Consider the following 12,262-nt stretch of genomic DNA (forward strand, 5'->3'; position numbering starts at 1 on the left):
TATATATATATATATATATATATATATATATGTATATGTATATATGTATATGTGCGTATATGTATACATATGTGTATATATGTATATATATATATATATATATATCTATCTTGGATTTTGGTGCTTTTGTTTACCTCTTAACTCAACTTGATATAATGTGTGTGTATATATATATCACAAGTTCGCTTTTTTCCCTAACCCTCACTAAAAAACATCACTTGTTTTATTCATCTTTAAGAGCGGCAGTGTAAAAAGGGCTCAAACGTTTGATGTTTGTATGTGGTAGGAAGTCATAAGATGATCAAAGGCTGGTTGGAGGTCCTTGATTTGGAGTTAAGGCAGTGTGCATGATGTAATATCACTACTGTTGATATGTTTCTCAATTGCTTATTTTTACATTGAAATTATTGCTGGAAGCTACTCTGGGTTCAGTGTCTGATCCAAGGACACTGACATGTGGACCGGAGAAGAGAAGCTGGGTATCGAACCACCAACCCTGCGATTAGCGGACGAAATGCTTTACCTCTGGAGTCATAGCTGTCCCATTTCCTAACCTACATGTCCTTGGGCTGTGGGAGGAAACCAGAGCACCCCAAGAAAACCTAAATAGACGTGGAGAACATGCGACTCTACACAGAAAACCCCGTCAGTGCTGGCCACTAAGTCAGCGTGCTGCCCTAAAGGTCAAGGTCAACGTCAAATTAACTTCTGGAGCGCTTTGGCTGTTGCTACTATTCAGAATACATGTGCTCCATCCACCCCAAAGGCCTAATTGGCATGTTGGCAGGTGCTGGCTGATTCATGTGAGGCTACGGACCTTACAGGGTATCCTAGCAATCCCTGCAGGGCTTGTCTGAGAGTGATGGTGCCGCATTCACCTTTGAGGTGTTTGGGGCAGTGCTTACAGCAGGCCCAACGGACTAGACTGCTTCACAGCTGGGAGCCATCCACTGGTGAAACGCCTCATGTGGGGGTTCTGCAGGTTGAGGCCCCCTTTAGTGGGACCTCCAGACCGTGCTGAATGGTCTCACAGGCCTGCCTTTCAAGTCTCTGTATCAGGTGGACCTGGGCCGGGGCACCCACTAGCTCACCTGGTAGAGTGGGCGCCCCGTGTACAAAGGCCATGTCCTTGCTGCAGCGGCTGCAGGTTCGATTTCAACACCAGGCCCTTTGTTGCATGTCATCGCCTATCTTTCTCTCCATTTCTAAAGTAGTTCTAAAGCAACGAGCAGCAAGGCAACAAAGTCCTTTTCATAACATCTAAAAGGCACTAAGAAAAGAGTCATAAGGCAATATAGAAAGACACATTTAGAATGTAAAAGAGTAAAATAAAATAGAAGATAAAAATGATGTAGAATAGAATTACAGATAGGATGATAAAGGAGGAGAATGAAAATTAAAGTGCAGTTGCAGTGCAGTGCGAGTTATGGTTTCAGTCTTTCCACCACTTGTTTAACCTGGCCTCAGGGATTGACTTCCATTAACCATTAGATCATCAGTTAGGTCCGGCACTCATGTTGGGTGAAAAGGTCTGGCTCTCAATCTGTGTTGCAGTTCATCCTGAAGGTGTTGGATTGGGTTGAGGTCACGGCTCTGTGCAGACTAGTCAAGTGTATCCACACCAAACTGGGAAAACCAATTCTTACAAATAAAAACTGGAAGCCCACTATTGTCTAAAATAGTGGTTTCCAACATTTCCTCAAGGCACTACTTTTAATATCACTGAGTAAACTGACAACCTCTGAGTAAGTCTTGTATTTTATGAATATTTCATTTTAAATTTCACTACAGTTGATAACCAAGGACAAGTAATCCAAATATTAAATGCAATAACAGCCAGAAGTTTTTTGTGTTAAATGGACTTGAATGAATATTAATCAGATTTTTTCCTGTAAATATTTTGAAGAACGTTTTGTATAATTCTCTGTATTATGTTTTTTTTTTTTTTTTTTTTTTTTTTTTAATCATACATACCTAATTGTTTGTAGTTCTATAGTTAATAGTTCTATCAGCTCCTTCTCGAGTGTAGGATGAGGCTCTTGAGCAGAGAGTAAAGGCTCTGTGAATATAATTTGTGTTCAGGTCCTCACTGTGCCCTTTGCATTCTGAATAATAAGCTAAACCTTGAAAATAACAATTTCATTCAGTTTTCTTCGCAGAAATGAATGAAATGCTGAGATATACGCTTGCTGTAAAGACCTCTTATTATCAAGAAGGCCTTGCGATCCTCTGAAGCTTTGGTGACCTCAACTTGGGGGTCCACATGAGACTTTTATTTACACTCAGCCACATACACTGTATACATTTGTCTTGGTTTTCCCAGCTACGTGTAAATCTGCCCTCTCCCAGGCCAGGAGAAGAAGGTGGTGATGAACCTGAAGGTGTTTGATAAACTAACACAAATGCATGAATTGCATGTGATTGCATGTGTAGAAATTGCTGGAACTCTTCATCTTCTTGGTTTAATGAGACAGTGGATGTAAAAAAAAAAAGCAGGCTATCGATGTGAGGTAGTGTAGTTTCCTCGTTTCCTAGTGTAACTAGAAGATGTCAATCAAGAGATAGCAGACACTCACACAGTGCAGAGAGGTCTAATCAGGCACAATAAGTGGAAACAGCTGTGGGGGGAGATGTGTTGAGGCTTCAAAAGCTTAAAATGGATGTCTATAGTCAGACCTTTTTTTTCTTACTCTGATTTCAGGCCTAAAATGCTGTTTGTCTTCAGAAATTGAAGCTTTTTTAACTGTATCAGCTGAAATAGTTCAGTATCATTTTGTAACTGTGGTTCATGTGTTTTGTTTTTTTTCAGCCTGAGAGTGGAACCCTCTTCACCAAACTTCTCGCCTACCTGGACAAAACTTCCTTCGGCGCCTCTCCTTCAGCAAGAAATCGTGACGACGTTGCCATGGGAACACCCAAAGGCCAACAGGTGGGCCTGGAAAATGTCCAGAGCCGGACCAGCGAGGCAGGGGTGAAGGTGCAGAAGAAGGACGGCACCCAGTCTGTGGAGGAGGTGTCGGAGGTGCAGGGCTGGATCAAGGAGGTGGTGCCCCCTCCTGCTTCGCTTGTGTACGAGGAGCCGCACAAGAAGACGATGCACGTTCCGGAACTCCAGCTGGACGTCAAAGCGGGCAGGAAGAAGGCAGACGATGATGTGTTCGGCTATGTCATCACTGACACAGAGTGAGTATGAAGCTACTGACATATGGGTGGCAGTAATGGTTAAATATTGATTAAAGCCTGACTGGTTTATGATCTTTGAGTGTGATACCAGTGCTGATAGTTAAGAGGTAAAATATCTGATACACTGGGCAATATTTGAATGCATAAAAACTTTTTAATGAGGTTCCTTTAATGTGGTTTTATTAAAAATGGTCATGTGTAAGCATGAGTTTAATTTAAATTTAGTAAATCATAGCTTTGTGAATCCTTCAAACTGTAAAAGGGTAGAAAGCGTAGCCTTCTCATACTGAGCTGCAGTGACAGAAATGGAAATAGTCTCAGTGCAGGCGCACAGTTGTAACGAGACAGATTAGATGCAAAGTTCTGACATTTTGGCAGCGTGGCAGAGGTGACAGCTGATAGCAGGAACCTCCTGGTGGTTTCAGTGTATCACCTCCTCCTGTGGCCGGGGGTGAAGAGGAGGAGGAGGAAGACAGGGTGATTCATCACAGCTGGAGGAAAACACCTGCTCCCCAACCCACACATACTGTACATATGGCCACCTTGACACACTTTTTTTTCTGGCCACCTTTTAACCCTTTAACTTATAAATGCATTTTCTCTTGTTTTCTCTCATCCCACACACAAAAGCACGCCTGATATGAATCACGATGATCAGCCTCGTTGTGATTTACATCTTAAAAACCTATTTTTGAAAAATAAAACGCATATAATTTTCCTTTAAAATCATCTGAAAAGTAACATTTTGTTTATCACACTTGAGTAAACAACATGTGTATATACAATACCAACTGCCAAACTGCGTTCAGTTTGTAATGGATTTCACTCCCTAATTAGCTTAATTATTAAAAAGGGAGTACAGGGTACACAGCAGAAAAAAAGTTTGTTTTTTTTAATAATCTGTAATTATGTCATTTTTTTTTTTTTAAAAAAAACAGTGTTTATCCATAAACCCTCTGAATTTGTTGCCTCCCCCTGAACATTTAGTTTCCTTTTATTTATTATTTCATTTGTTCATTTTATACTCAGGGTATCTAGTTTCACAGGATTATAGACCTCCCTGTGATATACTGTTATATAAATCCAAGGCTCTAAGAGAGTGTTCCAGTTTCATACATGAAAACAACATACATGACATGACTACAGTAGACAGGTTTGTGACCATAAAAGAAACATATGTTATTATTATTTATCCAGATGGGCACATGATTGCATATGAAGAAAAGGTAACGCCTGCACACTTAATCCATTCCACAAAAGTTTAAAAAAGACAACGTTTGGATCCTACTTGGATCTTCATCAGGTTGTACCTACATTTTTGCATAATGCACACTAATAGGCTGATAAGCTCTGTGATGGTAGATGTGGTTAACCATCTAAACCACTCAGGGTGGTCAAACAGTTGACAGTAAACAATTAAATAAAGTGTAGAAAAAAAACAGCAATATAAAAGCCATATTTCAAATCATCACACATATATCTTAATCTATAAAACACAGAAAATTCATCATTCCATGTATCAGTCCACATCACCTACATTCAAATATTGTACTATAATATTGTGTTAAGTTAAAACAGAAGAAATCTGGAAATTGGGTCTAAACACCCTTATAAAAAGTTAGTTAGATCAAAACCACAGCTGTTGTATTTATAAAAAAAAAAGTTTTTTTTTTTTTTTTTTACAAATGCTTGTACAAATACACAGTGTCGAGCTCAGCTCACATCCCAGCTACATCAGCTGATCTCAGACAGCCCAATCAACTGATGGAGCAGCTGGGTGCCCTATTTAAACTGCTCTTGCCTGCCTACTGTTGCTGCTTCCTCTTCAAGCTGCTTTGCAACCAACCTCCATCCCAGCTCCTCCTTTTCAAGCTGTGTCTGACTTATCAATGTCATTTCTGTTTGCCATTGATGCTGGCTCTGTTCTGTTCCCTGCTGCTCTCCCTGCTTTAGGCTTTCCATGTAGGCACATGGAAGGGCAGGGAGGTTTGCCTGTCTGCCTTATGCTTTCCACGTAAGCACATGGAAGAGGCTTTCTGCATAGGCCAGAGAAATTACAGAGGGGCCCCAGAACAAAGCCATACCACCAAATATAATACCACAAATGGAAACAAAGTTTTCTTTGCCTAAAGTTTTCCTGACTGGACTATAGTTATTTAATTTAGAGAAAATGTTTGATCTCACACTCATGATTCAGATCTCTAGGTCTAAGAGTCTGGAGAGTGAAATTGTAAAATCTTCATTTGTAAATAGCCTCCTCTTCTGAGGCACATAGCATGCTCAATACCAATGTATCTGAGAGAGGCCACTGGCCGATAAACCTCTCTGAAGTGTCACTTGTTAGTTACGCTGATCCTGGTTCCAGATGCAGCTTGTGTGTTCTGCTATCCTGGTTTTTATTACTCTTTGTTTTTCACCAAATGAATGTTGTATGATTAGTGCCCCACAAGTGGAGTCGTCAAGTTACACAGCTAATGTAGAGTTACATAATTAACATTAAGTTAACCATGTTAGGTTCAGGAAAAAGAAAAGAAACATGGTTGTGCATCGTCATGTTATGCACCTAGCGTAACGTTACGTAGATTAGGTTTAGGAAAAGAAAACATGGTGATGACATACTTGAAATTAACTCAAATTTTATTTGGTTTCACACAGGACACAAACACCGGTCTCTTGGGGGAAAGTCCTGTGTCGTTTGACCCATCCACCACCCCATCTTGCCCCTTTACGCAGACTCTTGCTGCTTATACGACTTCTGTCTTTACTCCTGTCAGCACACTGGTCACGTGATAGCAGTCTTCATGATTATGTGGGTTATACAGAAATCCGTGGCTCATTATTACGTGGGTTATATACAAATTCTGGTGCATTAGTTTTTGTAGGTGTACCTACAAACAGTCCATGAGAACAGCCTGATCCAATAGTTGTTGAAGCATTAGAAACAAACATTCCCAAATGCTTTAGGAATCATGAATGCCTGTACAATAGTTTGTGCCCAAGTGGATAAGTGAACAATTTGAACTGCTGATGTTGCCAGAGGAAAAGGCAGGGGATCACAGCTCAGTAGGCATATTCATCTTGCAACTAACAATAAATTACTCTTGGTTGTTAGTATATTGTTGTAGGAAGACTCCCACTCAAGTTTGGAAACCGTTACCTTTGGATCCCAAGTTGTTTCAGCTCTTGTTGTTTGATGTTTTATGGCCTGTGTTCACATTCTTTGTGGCTGTAGCTTTTGCTGCTCTCTGTCAGCAAAGCCACTGCACAGAGCACACTTTTTGTTGGCATTTCCCCCTTATACTAAAAATGTGTAAGAGCAGAATAATAGGACATTTTGAATAAAATTAATCAAAGCTGCGCCGTGTGAGGAAACATGCTGCTGTTACAGGCTGTTGTATCTGAGAAGGATCCCAACCCAACGTTCTGTGTGCTGCAGAGCTAGCTGCTGTAAAAGCTGCTGTGAGGTCCCCAGTGCAGCTATCAGCACTCGGGATCTACAGGCAGGCAGAGTGATCACTGGTGTCAGATCTGAAGCAGCAGATGCTCTGCACTGTGGAAGACTGACTCATACTGTGGGCTGTTGAAGCTGCTGTCTGCTCTCCCGGCTGTTAGTAACTTCTCATACATAGACAATCTAGTTTCCTTAACAGTGGCTCACCTAGAGTCAGCCATATTATCTTATTATTTAAAACAAAGATTTTCACTGCATCAAACTTCCATTTAGCAGTCGTTTGGAAGAGGAAGCACAGATGTTTTTGACTGTCCTCCTAGTCCTCTTTTAAGCAAATGTGATGCTATGATTATTTTCTGGAGAAGAGAGGGCATTTAATACAATTTGTTTTTTTCCCTGCTATTTTGTGAGGGATAAAAACTATATAATTCAGACACATATATGTATTTGCATTTGAAATAGTTTTTGCCCCAAAAGAAGAAGAAATAAATGATTAAAACTTCCATGTAGTCGATGTCCCAACAGTGTTTTGTCACAGGGGCGAGTACTGTGTGAACTTGGATTTTGAAATTTGTTTTCCTGTCCAGAAAAGTGTCAGTGACCCTCGATCATTATTGAACCACAGCGGTGCAACTGGGACTTAAATATTTTGGGAGGCCATGACAGATGTGACAAATCACAGTTCACCCATTCATCCTATAGTATGTTCAGTTGATATTTCCTCATCCACTTTTAAGAGTGCTAACCCTCAACTTACCTTCTATTTTTGTTGTAAGTGGAGCATAACTTTGTTAAAGCAAAGTGTTTCCTGTTAGTTCAAGCTTGCTGTAGGTAGGGATGGGAATAGAGAACCAGTTCCAGTTGAGAACCGGTTCCAAATTGTCTCAGTGGTATTGTACGCCTCTGAGCGTGTGGCTTTTTTCTCTGACAGAAGGGCATTGCAAAACAATGACATCAGACTCATACCTCTACGCTGCTGGAGACTTTCAGCAAGAAGTAGTCATGGTGGAGAGGAAGAAACGGTCCAAGTGTGGCCTTGTTTTACAACAAAATGTGACAGTGCAGCTCTGCAGTCTGTAAAATATAAAATCATTTTAAGTAAGGGTGGAAACACGAGCAATATGCTCAAACATCTCTCTACGCAACAAAGGCTTAAATTCCAGGGATGCCATGTATTGGACACTCTGCGCACGAGTGCCACTGCTTCCCCACCGAGGAGCACGTCCTTCACAAACGACAAATATCCTGTCATAATGACATTAGTGCTTTGCAAGCAGGTTCAGGAAATATTAACCTATCTTTGACGTAGAAAACCTAAATGAAAGTGAATGCTGTGCAAACATTCTCTCATTTCATCTATTGTAGATGATGACATCATGACTGTTGCTACTGCTAGCTCTCAGGCTACATCCAGCTTGGCTCCCCCATCAGTTTTTGTCTTTCCTCCCTGCACTGCACGGGCAACACATTTTCACTTCGACCTCCTCACATATTGACATTTTGGTCATGGACTTTCCATGGCCACATATGACTTGAAAGGTACCCTGGCTGCGTTGGTTGTTGACGTTCTGGGACATCGAGTCAAGTTCTGCCTGTTACATGCATTGTATTCTTTCAAGATACACTTTTCACAGGAAAGTTAACGTTTATATACAGTCTCTTTCAAAATAAATGCACTACGTCGATACAACACCGCAAATTGATGTTCAATTTCCTTCAACAACAAAAACAGGTTAGGGTTTGCTTTAGAATATTACGGGACAGGTGAAAGTCAGTGTTTGTTGGATCCATCTATCACCCCTCCTGCCTGCCTTGCTTGGACTTTCGCCGCCTTAACTTTTGTCCCGCTGCTTTTCGTCCTGATGCAGCCAGGCACCGTTTAACTATAATGGCAACCGGCTGTATATCATGCCAGTGTTAAAGGACGCCTTTTTTCCTTGGTGTCTGACACTGCAAGTCACTGCCCAAGTGCCAGATTTTGATGACTTTGGAGTGATCGATAATGCCATCGATAATGCCGTCAGTACCAATAAAATCGTATCAATTCCCATCCTTAGTTATAGGCATCCTTGTGCACTTGACACTGAAACAAGAACCTGACCCTGTTCACATCTGCACACATTTTGATGTTAAGCTTTCAGTTTCTTTTACCAGTGACTGATGATTTCTTGTGTTCTTATTCAACTGCTGCTGATAGAGATCTTTGTTTCTGTCTGCCCTTGGAAGTATGGTTGAATCATTGTACAGGGTTGTGCTCTCCATGTGGAAACAAACCCTTTGTTCAAAATAACATCTATTTTTAAAGAGGACTCTCTACAACCAAAAAGCATGAAAGATCATTCAAACATATAGAGTAGGAAAAAGACAAACTTTAAAGACAACTGTGACTTCCTATAGACTTTCCTTTGCTGGTCAGCCTAACTTTGACATGATTGCACATGTGTAATTATCATGTTCATTGTTGAATGAACACACAGGTGTCACCAACTCAACCAGGACTGAAAGTTTTAGAAAAAGGTTAGACCTCTAAAGGGTCGGTGGAATGTCAGCGGAAACAAGGAAGCAGACAACTGCTAATTCCCATAATTAAATTTATTTCAAAGTAAGTGATTTTCACAATTTGCATACAATCTCTCCCCTCTGCCCTGCCTTCCTTCGGCGTCATCAGAGTCATTGGAAGAGGACGCCTGGTGTTGAGCGAGATAACATGGCATCCTGCAGGTGTCTGGAGGCCGCTCCTTTTCTGCATTTGAATTCAGCTGAGGGAGCCGAGGGGAGGTCAGATGAGTCCACAGCAGATAGGAAGCAATTAGCTTGGAGTTCGGATATTGAGCTTTAAATGTGGTCTCCCAGCACACACACATGCACACACACGCGCGCACACACACACTCCCCATCCTGCTGGCTTTGCTTGCATCAAGGCTGTTTTAACTGAATGCTTAATTTGTTATTCCTTCATTCTCTGCAGTTTTTCTTCACAGTTTAGAGAAATGTTAGTGACTTTGTGTTTCTAAATTAACTGCTGTGAGCATGGACCGTAAAATATACTGAACTATCCAAAGTAAAGTATTTTAGGATTTTAGTCTCATTGTCGTGCAACCACCTCGCATCATAGTTTTGGGCCTTCTATTATTGGAGAGCAGCTCATGTTTGATATAAAATTAGAGCCTATTAGGTAACCAAATAACTCAAGTTGTCAGATAATTGCAGTGCAGTAAAAAGTACAAAATTGGCCTGCCTGTGAGGTTGAAGGTCTCCCAAAGTGGAAAGACTCAAATAAAAGAACTACAAAACTGTACTCAAGTACCAACCCTACTTCCTAAAAATGTGTTTATATACTACTAAATGGACATTACTGCCCCTGATTATTTTAGATGGCAAGGTTTTCTCCCACATATTGTCACAAAGTGGATGGGATGGATTGTTGTTAAACCACAAATTTGCAACAAATATGTAGGAAACAATATCGCACACATTATGCTTTTATTAAAATAATGGAAATGTCGTAAATTGTTACAGTAATCTGCCATGGATAACCTTCCAACTAATGTAACATAAGTTTTTTTTTTGTAGCTATTGCCGTAAAACAGCTCTAATGTGCATTGATGCTTGAAAAGGGTTTGATTACCCTCATGTTTTTCCCCATGTTCCATCTCTCCCTCCGTATACCTGATAGCTGGATTTATGTCTGAATAGAGTTTGAATCTGATATGTTTGAATAACCACAGGCAAGTGGTGCAAGAAAAATAACGTTGTGACAGAGTGATAAAACATGTAGGGTCGTGAATCCCAAAGTTTTTATATCTAAGACCCCACTACTTTTAAATTGTTTTGCATTTTTGAGATGAAGCAGTTGACATGGGCAGTCTAAGGTGCTCAGTTGTTGTGGTAGAAAGTAGAGCATGGCAGTTTGAAGGTATGGAGTATTCTCTTTTTTTTTTTTTTTTTTTTTTGAACAAATTAACCCGCAAGCCAACACATCTGTCGGCCGTCACCCTACCAGTTTGGGAGCTCTCCTGGTCAGTGTCCGCCAACCGCCTTTAATATGATCATTTACATTTAGAGTAAGTATACAGTTCTGTTCATGTTATAAGTTGTGAGTGGTCATGGAAATTTTATTATGTGTCCCTGAAAAGTCATGGAAAAGTTATGAAGATATAAAATATGTGGGGACCCTGAATAAAACTAGCAACTTCTTTTTACATCCTCTAACGTAGAATGAGGGGCAACTGAATTGGATTATGTGCACGTATAAATAAATTAAACCAGTTTCTGATAACTTTTTGCCAAAATCAAGAGTGAAGTATTGTTCCATTGTTGTTCCAAACATCGTGTGCCCACACATGTACCATTCTTTTCTTTGTCTGCACATATACTGTAATTCCATTAGATCAGGGTTCAGGGTGAGGTAGGTTTCTCGTTTTTTAGTTTGAGAAAGCCGACACGCACAAACACAACAGAGGTCATTCTCATTGTGGAACATTGCCAAAGGCATTTCATTTGTTAAATGGCTGCACAGACTTTGGTGTTTTTGCCTCTGACCTTGTCACTCCCTGTCAACACGCACTTTAAATCACAAAATGAGGGAGCAGGGAGTGATGATAACAAGCCCTCTGTCTACGACTTTCCTCACCTCCACAGTATTCACCTCGCCACCGAACAGCACTTCCCACATCTCTTTCTCACACCTGTCTGACCTCACCTGAGAGCTTCTGTTTCTCTCTTTTATACTTTCATTTGCCTTCTGTCTCAGTTCAGATGTTTGATGTTACCCTAAGATGCCCAGACATATTTAGCATCCACTCAAATTTCTCTTACTGATGGTACTCCTGTGCCCATCTGCTATGTCTGCCACGTCAAACTCTCAACATATTGTGCTAGTACGTCTTCCGTTTCTTAGCTATATTCCTCAAGGTCTTCCACCTGTCATAAGGAATGAAGGCAGGACTGGATTCTAGAGAAATAGGTCGAATATGTTTTCGGCACAAAGTACGAGTTTTCATTTAGCTTGATTAGAAAGTGTCAAATTATAAAAGCTTTACTTTATCACACATTTGAATTTCAAAGAGTTTCCTTTGGCCTCATTAACGTTTACCTAATGTCGCCACATACACAAGAAAAGTTCCTGAACTTTAGTTGCATGAATGGGAGAAAAACAGTTTTGCCTAATCATTTCAGTAAGCTGCAAGTACATCAGAGTTTCATTAAGGAGCAGAGAAATATAAACCTCTACATATATTTGCCAGAGAAAACACCAACTCAAGGGTCTGTCCTCTTGTTTTCTATAGTGCATAGCAAACCATGTGCTAACCATATTGTAAGTTCACAGGAAGTATTAGGACATTTGTTTTACTCCTTGACATGAGTTTAATTTGTGTTCTTTTTCTACTTGTCTCTTCCTTCAATACTTTGTTTTCTGTCCTCTACTCTCCTCCTCCTCCCACCTGCCTCCTCTTCATGATCATCAGTGGGCTACAGACAGATGAAGGCCTCCACCTGATGGAAATCCTGGCTCGCAGGGCTAAAATCCAGATGACGGACTTCGCCAAGCTCTCGTACGTATTTCTGCTTTTTATCATTCGCACTCCAGCACTAAATCACAGGGTGCCCACTCCTCCCTGCTGTGTT

The 12,262-nt window shown here is 40.6% G+C and overlaps 1 protein-coding gene across 2 annotated transcripts in view; it reads left to right on the forward strand.

Annotated features, from left to right (window-relative positions):
• The window catches only part of LOC126382840 (receptor-type tyrosine-protein phosphatase N2-like), a 298,552-nt gene that overhangs the window by 75,403 nt on the left and 210,887 nt on the right, over positions 1-12,262 (forward strand). For both annotated transcript variants that reach the window (XM_050032933.1, XM_050032934.1), the window contains 2 exons: positions 2,810-3,183; positions 12,103-12,189. In XM_050032933.1, the coding sequence (XP_049888890.1) occupies positions 2,810-3,183; positions 12,103-12,189 (461 nt within the window). The remainder of the gene's footprint in view (positions 1-2,809; positions 3,184-12,102; positions 12,190-12,262) is intronic.

This window comes from Epinephelus moara, chromosome 21 (genome assembly GCF_006386435.1).
Source record: "Epinephelus moara isolate mb chromosome 21, YSFRI_EMoa_1.0, whole genome shotgun sequence".
Lineage (NCBI taxonomy): Eukaryota > Metazoa > Chordata > Actinopteri > Perciformes > Serranidae > Epinephelus > Epinephelus moara.